Below are 20,640 nucleotides of genomic sequence, written 5' to 3' on the forward strand. Positions count from 1 at the left end.
TTTCGGAGTTGAGTTTATTTGGGCTCAAATATGCCAAAGTAATTGGATTGTTAAAAAGCTAACTAATAATAAAATACAAACTAAACATCAAATAAAATATACCTATATCAAAGAAAAATCACACTATATTAACAAAAAATATTACATGTTTTTTTTTAATTTTAGTGTCTTACTGTTTGGATCGGTTTGACTTGATTTTTTATCGGAAACTTAAATCAAACCAATTTTTACGGTTTGATTGACTTTAAAACCAATTTATATTTTGATTGACTGAAAATTGATATACACCATGCAATTTCATATAATATAACAGTTTGATTTGATCTATTTCTACCTTTTTTTTCCTTGCATCATTTTAGATTTCAGATTTTTTACGCTTTATAAAATTCTGTGAGATTTGAAATTTTTTACGCTTTTTTATAACTCGTCTGTACTTTTCACGGTAAGTAAATTACCGAACATTTGTTTTTCTTTTTACTTTTTCCCAACAAAAATAGGTTTAAGAGATGACAAAAGTCCACACAACACACCAGTTTACCAAAATTTGCTGACAAACCCACAAAAATTATATATACTAATAAAAAATACACACGCATTAATTATATTATTATTATTTTTAAATCGATCAAATAATATTAAACAATTAATACGAAATTATTTTCAATTCATAAAAATAATTAGATCTCATATTTAATAATATAATATAATATATATATATATATATACACATCATTTTTATAAAATTCCTTCACAACGGGACAAAACCCAGTGGAAAAAAGGAAAGAACAATACAATAGGCATCCGAATTTCGAATAAAAAAGAAATTATTTGTACAAATTTACGCCATTTAAATTCATCACAGATGCTGGTAGACACAAATACTTATAAACCATTTATTTACATAGAAATTTAGTTTAAATAGTTTCAAATGAAGTCACCATACCACCCTCTACTAAACACAGTCCACATCTCTTAATCAACGACATATTTCGTTCGGTGGTCCGTATATGCACATCAACTACTGTCTGTATTCACATCTGGAACTTACTTTGTACATATTTAGCTAAGAATAACAATCTGTACGTCTGTGACAAACAATTTACTGTTTCAGTACATTTGCATACCAGGGACCATGAACAAGAACTGACACCTTGGCTGTCACAGCTATCACTGATGCAGCCTGCACCACTTCATCCAGGAGTAACGTTGCTCCAACTTTCTGTAACGCCATTTCTGCTAATTCTCTTCCTTGCTTTACGTTTTCTCCGAGCACAACCCCTCTAGCAGCAAGATATACCGCCCGTGAAACTCGAGTAAAAACAGGGTCGTTTTCTTGCAGGCTTTTGTTGAGCATCCTTGCCATGATTTCCTTCATTGACTCATTATTCGGGTCTACCAGTTTGTCATCTTTCTCTACCGCTGAGCTGAGTATTTCAATGATATCTTGGATGCCAGCATCTGCTACAGAGTCCAGACACTCGGAAAGTCGTTTGGCAGTGCTTGAAAGTATGCTATCCATGTGAGCTTGGCTGGTAACAATTCGTTGGCTTACAAGAGTTTGTCGCAAGACAAGAAGGCTGCATAAAAAATTCGAAAAACCCATAAGCAGATGGAGAGAAAATCAGGGAAACAAAAATAAGAAAATAAAACCTAGACAACAGTAAGTATCAAAATGGAGAATCATGAAACCTACCTCGTTGCCATCACGATAATTTTCTGAACTCGAGATTGGATACTTCTCAGCCTGGAGAGATTAAGTATCATAGTTTCAGGTACTTCACCTTCTGTCAAACCGAGAATTTGCCTTACCAACTTCAGTAAACCTAGCCTCACCAACAAACCAACTTCCTCTTGGTTGTGCTCTAACTCGATGATTTCTGGAGCAGAAAAGTAAAGAAAAACATGTGATGAAAACTGACAATCGTTTGGATTACATTCAACGAGGTTACGATTACGTGATTCAAAAGAATAGAAACCTAATCCCAAATACAAACCTAAATAATTTGTATCACAGGAGGTTGAAGATGCATCAACTTGCTTTCCACTCATTTTAACTAAAAAGTTTCCACCAGTTCGGAGAGTGGCAGAAGGAAGGAAATTAGACAAACTCTCCGGTCTCGTCGTCAACTCTGAAACTGATTTTTGGTGATCATTCAGTTCCTCATCTCTGACATCTCTTGCAAATGAAAGCCATTTAATTGTCAAAGGCAAAGCATTTAGAGCATTGGAAGGAAGTCCAAAATGACTAGTGAAAGATTTTTCAAGAAAACGCAAAGCCTCTGGTCCCTTCAAGAATGGTTCCAGCATTCTTATACGTGCTTTGCTAATTTCTTGCTTCAGTTCCTGCAGAAGTAGTCACAATGGTTCCATAATGAGAAAATGTTAAGAAAATGTCATGCAGTGCTAGCTAATTACTAGCTTTAGGCCAAATTTTTGCCTATCCTACCACCAGTTTTTATTTCTTTCTATCTTTCGCATATAGGGGATAGTAACAGATCAGATATCAACAAAACCACTGAGTTGTCCCAAAGAAAAAGCCTGGCAACTACGTCTTACTTTTCTCCGACTTAAATCTTGGTTAGGAGTAACTAATTGGAGGTCAGGACATAAGTGAGCCATTTCATTTGATAGACAAATGATCTCAACAGAAATTTAAAATATATAAAGATCAAAACACAAGTACAAGACATGAAGTGTCGTAAGGAAGAACCTGTATCTGTTCCAGGACAAAGCGCAGACCCTTGATTAAAGTAATAACATTTGAATTCTCAGAACTATCACTGGCCCAACATGCCTCAGCCAGCTCTGCCATAAACTGTTGGTGTTTTTCCTTCAATTCATTCTCGTAAGCAGGAGCAGAAAGCTTCTGGAGAGTGACCAAAGCAAATTCCAAAATCTTTCCAAAATAATCAATATCCAATTTACCCGAATTCAGCACCTATATTAAAAACGCACAATGAATTCTGCTAAACAAATTTGACAAAAAAGCAGATGGGATGGTAAACAAGCAAATAAAACATGTAAAAGAATGTATACCTGAGCAAGAATTTCCAGGTCAATAGCTTCAAAAATATCTTGTCTCCAGCTTAAAGGAGCCATTGAACAAATTTCATCCCTCACCTCCCTCATTACACCCACAACACGGGTGTGATCAGGATTACTTTGTTTGACAGATTCAATAATGCCATCCCAAAAAGCATTTTCCATCGTCTGTTTTAACTTTGCCTGGTCATGACATGATCAATCAAATAGTTTTTCAGGCAACTGAAAAATATATGGTAGTTTATCTAGATGCAGGGTGGCCAGTCAGTAACCAGAATTCTTAGCAGACAGTAAATGAGTAGCATTTTCAATGATTAAAAGGTCATAATGTATAAAACTAAATAAAATGAGGAATGTAATCCACAAAAGTAAGTCGAGAGATCGCAGACCATAATGTTGTTTCGGGACTCCCCAACAGAATTGGAACTATCAGCAAACTCAAGGCGCTCCCCATGAACATATTCATTAACTATCACAACATTCTCCATATCCAAACTCTGTAGAGAAGATTGAGTAATGATGTTTCTTGAAGTGGAGGAATTAGCTTCCTTATCATTAACTTCATCCCTAAACAAAGACCGTACAACAGAGCTTTGCTTATGTGCATTTGCAGTCAACGTACTACTTGCATCATCTGTGCTACCGAAAGAAAAGGAAACTGGATTCTGTGGTACAATGGCTATGGTTAATGGCTCGGGTGAGCTTCTGTTCTCCATCTCATTAAAGAATTTCATTCGCATGTCAGCAAGTGCATTTTCCATACGCTCAATACCAGCATCTCCAGATAGGTGCAGGACTTTCTCTCTTAAAAGTTTTTGATCTTCAGATACCTGTTTCAAAGGATTGTCACATCAACAATGAATACAAACAACAGAAGTCTTTGCTACCCAACAGATCATCTAAGTTACTGTGTCTAATCCTCTGAATTGGGTGACTGCTATCATTATCAGACCATAATCATTTTCCTATTTCCATATTACAACTAAAACTTTGAACATGTTACAAGTATTGCGCAAACAAACTAAAACTTTGAACACGTTAAACGTGTTACGCAAAAAAAAAATCAAAATTTGAATTGTTGATTTCCAATAAAAGTTCAGAACAAAATATTCATGCTCAAGCATCTTGATCAAAATCATATGATAAATACAAATTATTCAGCAGAAGCTAGCAACTTGCTTTTCATTTGAGTGCAAGATAAAGGGCTCATTTGCGAAATATTGCATTTTTGTAGAATTGATTAAATTTATAGATTTTGAAAAAGTGGGAAAATATAATGTATGAAAATCAAAGTGAAAAACTGAATTATTTTTAAGATAGAGTGTTTGATAAATAAGTGATTCACATACATTTTTTTAATAAAATCACAAATTTATTAAATAACACCTCTCTATTCATTTATTTGATATTTGATAATGTAAAGAGTAATTTTAGATTAGACAAAAATATTATTGATAAGAATGTCAAGCAATTATTACATTCATTTACCAAAATATCATAATCACTTTTGAACATAATCACTTTTGAAAATCAGAATCATGAGACTAGCTTTGACATTAAAATTAAATTGAGTAAATGCAGAATCAAAATCTAGGGTTCAGAAACACCAAAAACTATTTTTCTAAAATAGAGGTGAATTATCATTTTTATTTTATGAATTCCAAACACTTCCAAAGTTGGTCGAAATAACCTGTTTCTGGATAGCCTTCATATCATGCGAGAGGGGACCACTAACTCCTTCAGGAGTCATCTTGCAAGTTTGAATCATGGAAAGTTCTAGACGGCAGGCAGCCCTGACCAAATCTTCCTCAAGCGCCCTTGCATCCTTGGATTTCCACACCACAAAGCTGTTCAAAAAGGAGCACCAGGCCGAATCAAAAACAGAAAGTTGGATCCTGAAGGTTCGACGCAGCACTGATGCATCATCAAATTTCTCATTTGGAACATGTAATGGCCCACTCAGTAGTATCTTTATTAACAAATCTAACTCCAGTACAAACTTCTCAGCAGATTTTAGCAAAGCAGTCTCGCGCTCTCCTCGTCCACTGATAACAGCTTCTGGATGCCCCAATATCATGTAGGCACATAGCACAACTCTGACTTGGTACCTTGAAAAGGATATGGGAGAATTCCCAGATTGTCCAGAAAATCCTGTGTTTTTAGCCTGTCCACCAGAGATAGCTTTCCTGGGCCTGTTTTTCCTTCTTGGAGAGCCTACTCGCTTGAGGAGATGATCAATATCATCCCAACTAGAAGAATTAGGGGAAGATCCAACACCTCGCAACAATTTATAGCGGCATTCAAGCCTATCAAGTAACGCTTTAACTGTACTAAGGACGGTAGGTGACTGAATAACGAGAGCAAGTTGTTCAAATGGCATTGATTTTACAGATTTCTCATTAATATACAAATCATTATAATCCTTGGCAAGAAGTGCAGTCGTTTTCCTCAGCTTGGTGAACTTCCTCCAGCACCTAAAACATGCATATCATCCGAAGATGAAATAAATTAAAGTTTATGTTGCAAAACATGCTAAGCTATTCATCACTGTCATAAACACCTCCTTGCAGGAAATGTGCATATGATGCATAAAAAATAATGTTGGAATACCTGACACGGAAGTTTGAAGAAATTAGAGTGAGCAAATATGAGAAAAATATGTACCAAGTACCTCGCTAGTTTTATGGAAAGCATCTCAGCCTGCTGCTCATGCATCGAATTCCAACTAAAGTGAGCATTATTGTATGATCTTCCTCTCTGCATTAAATATTCGTCTCTCCTTCTCCTCGCCTTCATGCAATAAAATCTCAAGTTTAAAATGGAGGCCACATGGGATAAAAGGAAGGTAATTGAAAATCATTGGTTGGAAACTATTATGAGTACCCTTTGCAGTCGATCTTCGAGCTTATTCTTCATTTCCCTTCTCTCCATGTCTCGCTGGTGAGTAAGGATATTGGCTACCCTTTGCACCTGCATGGACCTAGCATGCGCTCGTCTCTTCTCAGCTTCTAGTAATCCTAGTCGCTTCTTCTCAGCAGCTGCACGCTTTTGAAATATTGCAGCTCGAACTCGCTCTTTATACTTGCTCTCACGTGCCATTTGTCGCAGTAATGACTGAGATGTCCTCTCCTTCACAGAGGCTCTCCTTTGCCGATAACTCCGGAGAATAAGCAATCTATTTGCCTCAGCTTTCTGTACTCGCATTTTGGCCTTTGTGCCTAATTCATCACGTTCCTGTTTAAAGCGCATTTCTGCCTCGGTTTTAGCAATTTGTCTTAACTCATCCAGCTTAGCCAGGCGCAGCTGAGCGTTTGTCAGAATGCTCAACCTACAAATTCAAACGATTACAATATGAGCGTGGGAGCTGTGTTGGGTTTAGATGGCAAAGTACTAGACGCATGTATGATGTACAATCTCAGTAAAAGAGTTCATCAAATCACCAAAAAACACGTATAATCAGACGTCAATGTGACAAGTAGAAGAGTCTGAAATCTAAATACATGGGATACAGTTGAGAGATAGAACTCTGCATCAAGCACTATATTTATAGAATCAGGGAAACAAAAGTTCACCGTTTCTCTTCTGCAGCAAGAAGTTTAGCCTCGAGGCGCTGTCCCAGATCATCTGAATGACACGAAGATCGCGTAGGGCTTCTAGGCTTTGGCCTGGCCTTGCTTACTAAATTCTCGTAAAATTTCTTCAGTTTAATCAACAAGAAACAATAACGTTAACGAACACGCGTTACGCAATTCTAAAGCAAAACCAACATTAGGTAAAGAATTCCATGAAAAAATTGGAATGAACAAAAAGTGAAATTTACACAGTTTCAGCAATCCATAACTAAAAAAACATTGATAAACCCATGAAAGGTCAGATTTTAATAAAATCAGTATATTGCTTCTAACCGTGGGAACAAAAATCATAAATTCACACGTCACAGTAAGAGAAATTGCAGAAGAGTTCAAGCAAACATTTATTCGTACTGAAGAGGGTGGAAAAAAGGAATTTCCGGAAAGGTAAATGCGTGATAATTTTTTAACACTATATTGGGGGGGAAATGCGTACCAGTCGCCCAACTTTTACCTAACACGAGGTGCAAAAAAGAGATTCGGTTTAAGGGATGAAAAACATTTCAAATAAAGGAAAACGGTTGCGGGACTTTTTTCAAGATTAAAAAGGAATCAAGGCAGCCGAGTTTTCCTTTGATCGAACCAGAAAATTATACGTACAATATACTGAACCTAAAGCTCAAAAAATCGTTAGTTAAAAAAAAAAGAAACCCATAAACTTCTTTCCAGAATTATAACCACAAACCTACAAAAATATTAAAGCTATTTAGGATTAAGAAATTTTTTTAACTGAGTATTACTAAGTAAATATGAAAAGCCAATAATAAAGACATGTAAATATGATCAACGGTTCGATTTCCAAAGAGAGAGAAAGAAAGACGCAAACAATAAAAATAAAAAAAAACAAAAAGAAAGAAAAAAAACCTGACGACGAAGATCGGCGTCACGAAGCTTAGCTTCGATTTCTTGAACAGAAGACGGTGAAGCCGTCTTCGACTCCGAGAGTCGCCTCCGGAGCCAGGTCGGCACGGTCGGCGGCGAGCACGACAAAGAGCCATCACTCACCGGGATTTCCATGGCTATTCCCACCACCGGCTTACCCCTCTCCGGCGACTCCATCACCCGATCAAAATATCAAATAAACACCAATCCGATTACCGAAAATCAGCAGCAAACACGACAAAACCCCTCGACAGTATCAAGACACGATCAAAATCTCAAACAAAACAAAGAATCCCAACAATCACACAAATCACGTGCTTGCGTGTGTATACGTATATATGTCTATATCTATAGAGAGAGCGAAGGTGGAGGAATTGACAAACGCTCGACGAAAGGTAGCGCCGGTGGAGTGAAATGAGACGGGTTTTTGTGTCGTACGTTTGCTATTTTAGCTTTCTGTATTTGTTTCCGGTGGATTAAATTAAACTCGTGTTTCGGAAGGAAAGAGTCGTGTTGTTGTTGGTGTAAAAAGCGTGTAGCGAACTTCTTCATAATAATAATTTACTTAAGCTGGAGGGGAAGTTTGACACGTCATTTCTTAGCGACTAACGGTACTCTAGAATTTATTTATTTGGCCATAAATTGTGGTCTCACGTTTTAATTTTGCTTGAATTGTTTGGATGTACAACCCTTTTTTATTATTTTAAAATTAATTTCCTAATAACTTTATATATATATATATGTACAACCCTTTTTTATTATTTTAAAATTAATTTCCTAATAACTTTATATATATATTTATATATATATATATATACGTGTACTTACACTCGTATATTCAGATATATAAAATATGATAGTTAAAAACATGCATAGTATACACATAAATAAAATTTATTTAAAAAGTATAAATACAAAAATAATCAATCAAATTTAAAACTAATTAAATATATATGTACACACAAATAAAAATTAAAACAAATTTTTTTCGTAAAAATATGACAGTTAAAAACATGCATAGTATACACATAAATAAAATTTTGACTTTGCATATAAATATTTTTGAAAAAACTTGTGCGAGACGATCTCACGGGTCGTATTTTGTGAGATGAATATCTTATTTGAGTCATCAATGAAAAAAATATTACATTTTATGCTAAGAGTATTATTTTTTATTGTGAATATCAGTAGAGTTGACCGATCTTATAGATAAAGATTAATGAGACCATCTCATAAAAACATATATTTTAGCATGGGTCCATCACGAGTAATAAAGAAAGGCATGTGCCCAATTAATGACAATGTTTACCACTTCTCTCTAGTGTGTTCACTTAAGTGCTCTTTCCCATTTGGACTATCGTAATTATATCTAATAATTAATATACAAATTTTATGTAATAAATTATATTATTTCATAATAATGTAATGTGCACATGTCATACATAAAATATGTGTGCCTTCCTGCTTATGTGTCTTTATTCATTTGAATAATTATTACATATATTGGAAATTTGACAAATAGAAAGATTTTGATTTTAAAAATTCTGCCCTTTTTTTATTCATAATTATTTATTATGTATTTCTTAAAGTGGCATGATTCAAGCATTTAAAAGCAACAGTGGATCATTTTCACTTAAAAAAAATATTTTTTTTTAGAATAATAGGAAACTAAATTTGATTTAATTAACTATCGTAGGAAAACTATTATTTGAAGTTTTAGTGCAGTTAAGTGCACATGTTTTACCCTAATCAACGGAATATATATATATATAGATATATCATGTTGGGAGTATATTTCTTCGTAACTTGATATCTCGTTTAATGGTTACACGAAATCTTTTAATTCCTCATGCGGCACCTAATTGAGGGGTCTGCATCATGCTTGGAGTATATTTTCTTGTTGTGACGAACCGTGTCTTAAAATACTACTATTTTTAATATTACGGAAAAATTTGATATTTTCTTATTAAATAATTTAAACATAACTTTTAAAATAAAATAACGGTCGCCACTCATCATATAATAAAGTTAATATAAAAATCTCATCATTTTAAATTTCACAACTATAAAAATCTCAAGTTAGAACATCCACCATAATTTGAAAAAGTCTATCATAACGTAAATATGTTTCAACAAACTTGCCATCAACATAAATGCATAAAATTCAGAGTAAATAATTTTAAACATGCATAAGTAATATTCTCGTAAACTACAAGGTCTTTGGGTTTGCATTGCCACTAGTCCGAACCTGCTCACTGGTCACCGCCTCCCGTCTCTTCAACTGCATCATCTACATCGATCAAGTCTAATGAGCCTAATGACTTAGCATGCATAAACTGTGAATAACAAGTAATACATAATAAAAATAAATACAATTTAAACATAGCTCGTACATAGCATAATATAAGCATAAATACGTATAACGCGACTTCCTGCATAAAAATTTTCATAAAATCATATTTTCATGCTTGTCAACATAATCGTAATCTTAAATCATTTTGCGTAGAGTTCTGTTTAATTCAAGTGGCTCATAACATAAATTGTTTGATCAAACTAAACCACAATACTATGACGGCAGGGATCACAACAGTCCTTGGACTGGATATCCGCTCCCTAACATAACATAATTCCTCAGAAGTGGTTGGAAACGTTTCCGGACACATTCTCCGACTTCCAAACCTGTAACATAATTGGCCACAAGAAAATTCTCAAAAATAATAATTTTGCACGTCATACATGCTTACGAACATCGTGAACCTCGTTAGATCGTCTTCGGACTTGCTGCCCTAACTTACTAAAATTTATACCCAAAACAGCCTCTAAGGTGCATTCACACACGTACGACTTCCAACCACTTAGGACGTACCAATTGACTCTGGACTCGACCCATACATCAAATACATCATAACTTACTGCCCAAGGCCCTAGACCAGCCACGAACCACATACCATGCACAACGAACAATCTAGACACAAGCAGCCAAAGGAGTAACGCTATGGCACTATGTGTTCCGTATGTCTTCCTAGCGATTCTAACTCGAACCAAGCCCTATACTTGACCCTTAGGCATAACTTACAACCCCGGTCCAGACCGTTCCAGCCCATACACATGCACAGACCATTAAACCATACAAAACCGTAGCCCCTAAATCACGCGTCACCTTCATGCGCACCCACGGCACCCACGGCTCCAGCCCTTATGCTAGCCAACCAGATCCTAACCGACCATACCAGGCCTACCTCGGGACCCTAAGACCCCGCATATACCCTAGCCATGAGCCCTGGTCTAGCCTAGCCAGCATCCAGACGTGAAACCCGCGGCTATCCCCCTAATGCGCACGGCTGCGCTTATTTCATTCCTTGTTGCACCAGCGGCCTATCGGCCCATCCTGGACCACCTAACGACATCTAAACACACCTCTTAACAATCTCATTATATCATCAAGCCATAGGATTGGTCCAGCGAAGACGACGATCAAAAACTCGAGAAAACGAAGAAGTTCATGCGTAATACGTATCGAAGCGAGTTTTAATAAAGTTCTAGCATATATATAATTAAACCAATGAGTTTTCATGCATATTTTATATCAAAATACAGTATATAACGTGATCGATGCATAAAAGAAAGGTTTAAACATGTCTTAGCATTAAAACGTATGATATATCCGACAAACGAACGCGTGGGAAAACGGAGACCGAACGGAGACAAATTGCTGCGTTTTTTGGATTGAAAAGTGGCTAAATAAATCAAGGATTGTAGTGTGATGATTGCCAAGTTTGCTGCTAGGAGGAATTTGAAAAACAAAAAAAAAACAAAAAAAAACAACCCTTGCTTGTGAAATTCTCGGCCAACTATGTGCTCTTGGTGTGTGTTGTGTGTTTTACATGAGTTGACTATGAGGTAGGGTAGGATTCTTTTATATTTTTTTAGGATGTTTATTAGGTGTTTAGTTTAACTAAAACACCATTTAAAATTACTAATTAAGTCCTTACAATTTAAATTACTAATTAAGCCCTCCAACTTTTGAAATTAAGGGTCCTACAAATTTTAAATTTTACCTATAATTAAATTCTACCTATTTTAATTAATTAATTAATTCATAAAAATAATTATTAAAATATTTTATTTTGAGGGGACGTATTTAAATCCCTTATTTTCAAATTTTGTAAAAAATCCTTAGCGTTTCTATTTCACTCAGTAAATTAATTTTAGCTCCCTTAAATGCTAAAATTTAAAAATCTTTTAAATTAATAATTTTTTTTACTTAAAATAAAAATTATCACTTAAATTTTTAACATCTTAATCGTCTCCGGTCTCCTTTCCCGGCTCGGTATCGAACATTCGTCTGAAAAACTAAAACTCGAGAAAGCATCTTAAATTGCATAATAACATAAATACATATGCATTTAAAATAATTTAACACATACATGCATCACTTAAAATATTAATTAAAAAATTAAATTATTTTAATCATGCTTGGGTTTGCGTGTACTAGTTTCTGGGTATTACACTTATATTTGGAACCTGATACTCGTTTCATGGTTATACATGTTGGAATAAATTCACTTTTGCGAATTAAATTGATGTATTTGTGTAGATGAATTAATGAAGTTAATTAATGTAACATACTTCATGACTTAAACTAAGTTCATGTAGCATATTAATGAATTAAACTAAATGCATTTAATTGTTCAATTCTTGAATACGTATAAAATAGGATAAAACTTAATATAAATAAATTATCTCATGTCTATTTATTTTCATTCTACTTTCTTAACAAAGACACATTCTTCTTTATATAATCAAAAATTTTGTGTTCTTGTGACTTGGTTTTCTTTTTGTTTTTTTATTTCAATAGTGACTATGATCACGTATGGTATATTTTTTGTTCGTCGGAATAACATTTTGTGCTTATTTTCTTTTGGTACTCCCGTTGTATTATCGGAGGAGCGCGTACACTTATACGACCATCAAAACATCATCGATAAGGAGAAAAATATATTTTAAAGAAACTGTGTTCTTCACAAGTCTCGTTCATCGAATTCTAATTTTTTTCTCTTTGTGACAAAATTGTTTCAACTAGCAAGAGTTCAACACGCTGCAATCTACCATATTTTTGTTCTCCTAATTAATAATTAATATATATATTTATATTTTCATATATTGCAATTTAGATTGAATCTTTAAGAGCATCCATATTGGTGAGTGTCGTAACACTCACCACCTCATAAAAAACATGAGGTCCACATAGCAAATACATATTATATTAACAATTTAATTCTCCCACTTTCATTTTAACATTAGCACTAATTATTTGTGAGTCTTATTATCTACTCATCCATCTTTATTCGTATCTTACATTAAATGAATACATTTTCAATTTTATTTACACAATTTAAATTATTGTTTCTTAAAATAAATAATATAATTTTAAACATATATTATTAAAATTATTTCTTATTTTATTAGTGTAATTTATTTAAAATTAAATATTATTATAATTTTGAAATGAATGATCACAACATAGGATAAAATCACACTTGCAAAAATTAAAAACAACATATAAATTACATGTTCCAAACATGTAAAATACTAGCTTAAGGATTGTTGTTATATTGTGGCCAAATATACTAAGTAAGTTGGCAGGAAATTGGTGAGGCACTTGAGTGTCACGTAGTTTGGAATTGTTCGGAGATAATCATGAAATCGTCGGTTTGAGTCTTGGACGAGTTGTGCGAGTTCGCCATCTTCATCGTTGTGCCAATTTGTCATGCAACCCCCTAATATTGTGAAAAATAATGCATGCTAACATAATTTGTTATAACTTTTCCTGGTACCAATAACGAGCTGGACCGATGACTATCAACCATCGAGCTTGGAGCACCCCAAATGCTTGTTCGACATCTTTTCTTGTAGTGTCTTGTCTTTATTTAAACAACCTCCTCCGGGATCATCGAGGCAAGGACAAGCATTAACGAAAGTAACTCATTCCGGATATATTCCATATGCTAAATAATACATTTCATATATTGAGTGTCGTTGACCGTGAAATTAATCACTGGGGTATTCTCTTGCAAGAAGTTATTGAATATGGGAAATTCGTACATGTTAATATCATTATTTAAACCGGCAACACCAAATAACGCATGCCATATCCATAAGTCTTGAGACGCGGCCGCTTCAAGCATGATTATTGGTGACCCATGGCCTCTTGTAAACTGGCCTTTCCAAGCAACCGACCAGTTTTTCCATTATAGTGCATGCAATCAAGGCTACGCAAAATGCCAGAGAAGTCGTGCCTTTCATCATGCATTTGAAGAAGACATTGAACATCATCATCATTCGGCTGTCTCAAGTATCGGTAAAAAATACTTAAATCACATATTCGCAGAACTTGAAAAGACAGTTGATGGCAGTTTATTCATTCATACGTAGGTACTCGTCAAGATGGTCGGTCGGGACTTCGTAAGCCTATTGAAAAATCACAGTCGTGCATTTTTATAGTGGTGACAAATATTTTCTTCTCGCAGTATCGTTCCTCTACCGAAAACACAATGACCGATTCTCTAGTGCGTACATTATGCGGAGTAATAGATCTTTTCACATTCAAAATCATGTTCAAAATATTGGATTTGGATACATCGGGTTTGTGGAGAAATAATCATTGAAGAGCCTCAGGTGGCATGCTTCCCTATTTCCTTGGATTAACCTTATTCTTAGCCGCATCTCATTATTACTTTGATATGATTCAACTATTTGTTGTCTTTCTTGAAATATCAATAACATTAGCTCTTTCCTGGGATCATAACTTTGGTCATCAACTTGGACTTCGTTTTCAATTGTAGAGTTAGATATGGAGCTTGAACTGATAGAATATTGAGACATTTTGAAAAATACAAATTTATGTTTAGTTTTTTTAGAATGTTTAGTATTTTCTGCTTGAAAATAAATATATTTTCAAGCAGAAAATGAAATCAGATGGAACAATTGATAAAGACAAACTGGTAATCATAGGTTACCATAAATGCAATGGACTTTATTATTTTGACATATATTTTTTTGTATTGATAATAACATAAATTCGAGTTATATTTGCGATTGCCTCTTTGCGGAATCTTAAAGTACAACACATGGATGTAGACAAAACTTTTCTAAATGGAGATTTAGGAAAGGAAATTTACATGAAACTACCAAAGAGATGTTTTATGTCTGGACAGAAAAACAAGGTTTGTAAATTGGTGAAGTCTCTCTGTATGGCTTACAACAAGCACCAAAACAGTGACACAAAAGATTCAAGAAAGCCATGATTAAGTGGATTCAAAAGTCAATGAGTGGGACAAATACGTATACGATAAAGACAATAAAATGATTATGTTATTTTATGTATTTACGTATATGATATGCTTATCATTGGGAGCAATGATAAAATGGTTAAGTCCACAAAAAGGTTATTGAATTCAAAATTTGACATGAATGACATATGCTTAACTGATGTAATATTTAGAGTTAAAATCAATAAAACATTGGAAGGGCTTGTTCTGAGTCAAAAATATTATCTTCACAAGATTCTTGAAAAGTTCAACAAAGATGATTCTTCATTGGCTAAACCTCTAATACACTCAAGTCAAAATCTATCGAAGAAACGAGGTGATAGTATGTCTAAATTAGAATATTATCGAATAATTGGAAGTATGATATACTTAATGGTTTGTACAAGATTAGACATAGTCTATGCAGTAAGCAAATTGAGTAGATTAATGATTAATCCATTAGCTGATCACTAGAAAGCAATTGTGAGATTTATGAGGTATTTAAGGTATACTCATGACTATAGATTGCACTATAAATTATATATCGTTGTTATTAAGGATACAGTGCTGCGAACTACATATCTGATATGAAAGAATCAAAGTCTATTAGTGGTTTGTATTCACATTAGGAGGTGCATCGATTGCATGAAAATCTTTTAAACGGACTGTAATAGCCAAATCTCTGATGAAATCTGAATTTTTAGCCCTTGACAAAATGTGGGGAAAGGCTGAGTGATTGAGTTTATTTTTAAAAGATATTTCACACCAAAACATGTGTCAGCTATTTGTATTCATTGTGATAGAGAGTCTGTAAATGGAAGGGCAAAAAAAATGTATAATGATAAGTCCAGACATATATGTCATAGACAGATCACCATTAGACAATTGCTCTTAATTGGAGTTATCTCAGTTGACTATGTAAAGTAAAGAATAATCTAGCGGATCCGTTAACAAAGAGTTAAATAGAGAGTTAATTTCAAAATCGAGGGGAACAAAACTTAAGCCTACGAAATAATGTTGTGCGAAGAAAAACCAAATCTACCCTGACTGGAAATCCTGAGAACTAGGTCAAATGGACAATTTAATTGCGCTAACCTGGTAAATCTCTGTGTGGGTTATATCTTGTTCATTTCTATGGTGAAGCAGAGGATAAAATACGACTTTTAATGACTCTTATGCTTCAGATTTTGAGTGGAACGACAGAAATTGTTTTGAATAAGAATCACTTATGTGATAGAGAAATATGACCGTTTCGAAAGAATTGCACTACTCAATTCTAGATCCTCTTTGCAGAACCAGACACATTTTTTCTGACCAAAACAAACACATCGTGAGAATATAAATGTATCAAGAAGAATATGTTGTGAGGTATATTATAGTTTACACAAATAACATAACAGTTCAAGAACTTCTCGTCTACTAGTAAGAAAATAAAGTAATATACTTTTACCAAAAAAAGTTTCATATATTGACTTCTACCTATCCTATGCATAATTCAACAGTTGGACGTAATCGCCTAGTTTTCTTATTTTGATCAATTTCATTCACGTAGGGATTGTTGGAATACATACATCTCGTGAATTGAAATTTATGTAATTGTGTAGATGAATTAATGAAGTTAATTCATGTAACATACTTCATTAATTAAACTAAATACATTTAATTATTTAATTTTTGAAACCATGTAAATAGGATGAAACATAAAAGACATGAATGATCTCAAGTCCATTTATATTAATCCTATTTTTTTCCCTCAAAAAATACACATTCTTCTTTATATAATCAAAATGCTTTTGTTCTTGAGCTTTGGTTTTCGTTTTGTTGTTTGTTCCAAGACTGATTACTATCAGTAATATTTTCAGAGTAGTATTTTGTGCTTATTTGCTATTGATATTTTTGTTATATCCTAAGGTATAGTTTGATACATGGGATAAGAGAGGGATTGATAAATAATCCTCATTATCCCACGTTTAATACCTTTTTAAACAGCCCATGATCCCGTGATAAATAGTTTTATATAGGGATAAAATATCCATTTTATGATATGTGATAATTTTAATCTAATGATAAAAACACCACAAATGACTTAATTGCCCTCAATATATAAAAATCATAAACCCTATTGTTCTCTTATTTCACTTGTACGTAGAAATAAAATCAAATAAATATTTTTATTTATTTTTATATATTATATAATATGATAATTATATAAATGAACTCGAGATAATTATATAAATGATTTGTATAAATCTCAATAAAATTATTAGTATCACTCGATTAATCTTAAAAATTTATATTTGACTTGACTCACAAAACTAAGGGCTCAATTATCATATTATATAATATAAAAAATCAGGTAAAAAAATAAATCATGCAAGCACTGTCGGCGCATGACAAGATAACAAATATGAATTTAAAAAACAACTTTGAAATTATAAAATTCATTATGATAAGGTTAATTTTGTCAATACAATCTAATATATAAATTTTATCACTCTTATTAAAATCATACCAAACATTAAATATAATATCCTACTTCTTATTTATCATTAACTTATCCTTATATTATATATTACATGTTTATCCTATCATGTGTACCAAACTATGCCTAAGAGTTTTTACACGATTTAAAAAATTTAAATTACACCGTTATCATTTAATAAAACGAAAATCCTTATATCCTAAGTTATTATATTAAAAGGTAAATAAAATATTTTACATTGGACATAGAGAAGTAGGTGGACATCAAAATTCTGTAGCTTTAAAATTTCAAAACCTACCCCACGCCTCCAAGAAGCAACACGTAATACGTGACAGTTTCGTCGTGGCTTGCTATTCGCGAAATACACTTGTGTTTTCCCTTACGCAAGCTGACTTTTCCCGTGACGCCTTTTCGTTGGGTGGGCCAAAAAGGCCGGGCCCTGCCCAATCTTATAGGCCACAATATATAATATTAATTATGTTGAGTTTTATATACTAATAAACAACTATTTAAAATAAAATTATCAAACAAAATAATAAACCTATATTTATGTTATAATATATATATATAAATATTTTTTTTTCTATTATAAAACAATCATATCACTTTTAATTGAAAAAACACCATAAATTTTAAATGTTTAAAATTTTCGTAATTTAAATAATTGTTTTAATGATTTACAAAACCCGTATTTCAATTCTTAGTTTTAATATAAATTTATATAAAAAAATAAATGATATGGAAAAACATTATATATAAAAACTAGTATTTTATTTTGTGTGAATAAAAAATTGATTTTTATGCACGAAATAAATGACGATATTCAACTGACACAAAAATTATAAATTTAAAATAAAATATTAGATTCAAGACTCGATTATAAGCACGGAAAGTGTCACGCTAGTTACTAGCGCACAAACTTTTCCACAACGATAGCAGCGTGTTTAAATGATTACGTAGGTAGAATTTCTACCATACAAACCAAAGTTTGTCCTGAGATATAAAATTAATGGCATAATACACTTTTTATTTTTATATTATTACAATTCAGCAGAAAGTCGCAGCTCTAGTGGTAGTGGATGCTCTTTTTCTGAATTATTTTATCAATTCTTTTAAAAAATAATAATGCTTAATCAATGTACATGTTCCAGATATAATCAATCTAATCATGATTATTATTCAAGAGCCATTTTTTTTTTAAAAAAAAATATTATTTTCTGTTTGTTTTTAACGATGAGTTAATTTCTAGGAGTGAAGATGTCTAAATCAATAAAATCTACCGTTGTATTGAGATTGAATGATTTGTATTTGAAAAAAAGAACTTGAAGAAATTATTTCAAATAAATTCGTTTTGGGGGAATTTGAAATTCGTTAGATCAGTACCGAACAAGTTAAGAATGCAAAGGAAAGTATCAAAACAAGCGAGATGAAATTAAATATTGAACTTGAGGTCTTTCGGGATTAGTCTATGTTATACCGAGAGTGTTTATTTTTTTTTATATATTTCGATATCATTAAATCATGCGAATCTTTCGCAAACATATGCTGAGAACATTCCATGATACACCCGGGTGAAGTGAATCATCCACCCTTCAATTGGTGTGGAGCACACACAAATATTATCCACAAGGTGTAACATACCTCGTGGATGTTTCAATATCCCATATGCTGATAATTTCAGGCTAATATTTGAACACATGATCGGGAGGAAAATACTCTGGATGTTGTATAGAATAATCCGATATTTCGACAGATAGCAAACAAAAGGACTAAAATTGTTTAGGCACTTATCTATCTTGTAACAAAATTTTAATAAACAACCATGAAATTGTTATGAGTAGATGTCCCACAAGCCAACGGTTGGCTGTGGAATTTATTAATTCAAGTGTAATAAACAATTTTTATTTTAATATAATTTAACTTTTTATCGTTTAATTTTGATTTATCTGTATACTCATGCAATCAACATAGATAAAATCCTTGATTATATTTTAATATGAATGAATCGTGATTCGATCTTGAAACTCGTTTGTAAACACTGTAAATTCTAAATTCGTTCCTAGTCAATTGGGCCGCCTAAAAATAAGGATAAATGCTGCTTGAGGTTGTAACTAGTATCTGTGATGTTGTGCACCGTGTTTCGTGATAAGGGCATAAAGATGTCCAATCATGCAGATGGGTAATCATACGATGATTGTACCGAAGAACCCTCACTCGAACTTTCCAAGTGGTTATCATTCATCGAGAGAAAAATTTTGTGGTTGTGATTGTACGTGATTAGTCCTTACGACCCGGGACAACACTGATGCTCTACTTACTATGATTGTGTTTTGACTCGTTTACCGACTCCGTGAGGATCACAAGGTGGTGAGGTTGGGTGCAATTGAGAAATATGTAGGAGCCAGTGCATTGTAGTCTGGAATTCATCGCTCACCTATGAGTGTTGATATCCTATGCGATCTAACGAAATAATAGTGCATGAAATATCTTACCAGAGTATGAGATGCACATTAGAGAAAGAGTTCTCTAGTTGTGCATGCGATGACACTATGAATATTTCATGATTATATCACATAGCTATCGAATCTAATATGCAACCCTCGATGAACCAATGGTTGCAGATTCGATCGGGATATATGAGATGAATGGACTGTACGGTACGTTAATCATAACCGATTGATTCTGCAGACATTATCAGTGATACCTAGGGAATCATGGGGCGATGCTACTGGACTCTCTCACTATGATTCGATGGGTTTAATCGAAAAAATGATTTCTAACATTCTCATGACCAAATGTTGGTGCATGAAATGGGGCAAATTGGGGTAAGCCCGAATAAAGAAAAATGTCCCGAATCACAAAGAGTTGCGAACCCACGGCTAGCTGTATCCCTGAACCATTGAGGGTCACACAAGCACTGGATCATTTTGTTCTCGTTGATAGAATAAATTCAAGAAGTAGAATTTATATAAAATTATGATCTAGTAAATTCAAGAAGTTGAATTTATGATAATTAAATTTTGAGATAATAAATTCAAAGAGTTGATTTATGAGATAGTAAATTCAAGAAGTTGAATTTATGATATTTAAAATTTGGAGAGAATAAATTCAAGAAGTTGAATTTATAAAATATGATAATTTAGTTTATTAAACTCAAAAGTAGAGTTTACTAAATATTAACTTAAATATATAGTAAAAGATATGTTTGATGAGCTTGTAGGAGTACGAGTCCAACATATTAAATAATTAAAGTTCTTAATGGACTTTGATTAATTAATTAAACTAATTGGACTAG

At 33.2% G+C, this 20,640-nt stretch overlaps 1 protein-coding gene across 1 annotated transcript; it reads right to left on the reverse strand.

Moving 5' to 3' along the window:
• Positions 1-782: 782 nt before the first annotated feature.
• On the reverse strand, positions 783-8,064 carry LOC142553989 (uncharacterized). The gene is made up of 11 exons (XM_075664581.1): positions 7,536-8,064; positions 6,615-6,739; positions 5,926-6,370; positions 5,714-5,832; positions 4,733-5,516; positions 3,432-3,872; positions 3,037-3,225; positions 2,711-2,938; positions 1,995-2,343; positions 1,694-1,877; positions 783-1,577 (listed from the first exon to the last, which is right to left on the reverse strand). Exons 1-11 carry the CDS (start codon positions 7,728-7,730, stop codon positions 1,100-1,102), a joined length of 3,537 nt encoding a protein of 1,178 aa, XP_075520696.1. The 5' UTR covers positions 7,731-8,064; the 3' UTR covers positions 783-1,099.
• Positions 8,065-20,640: the final 12,576 nt, after the last annotated feature.

The sequence above is a fragment of the Primulina tabacum genome, chromosome 8 (genome assembly GCF_025594145.1).
Source record: "Primulina tabacum isolate GXHZ01 chromosome 8, ASM2559414v2, whole genome shotgun sequence".
NCBI lineage: Eukaryota > Viridiplantae > Streptophyta > Magnoliopsida > Lamiales > Gesneriaceae > Primulina > Primulina tabacum.

What these genes read in the sequence shown, in the direction of transcription:
- LOC142553989 (XM_075664581.1), bottom strand. Translation starts at nt 7,730, where the DNA reads ATGGAGTCGCCGGAGAGGGGTAAGCCGGTGGTGGGAATAGCCATGGAA. An exon ending in AGTCCCGAAACAACATTATG is followed by an intron (nt 3,226 to 3,431) that starts GTCTGCGATCTC and finishes TGTCATGACCAG; the next exon opens with GCAAAGTTAAAACAGACGAT. An exon ending in ACCTGGAAATTCTTGCTCAG is followed by an intron (nt 2,939 to 3,036) that starts GTATACATTCTT and finishes TTTTTAATATAG; the next exon opens with GTGCTGAATTCGGGTAAATT.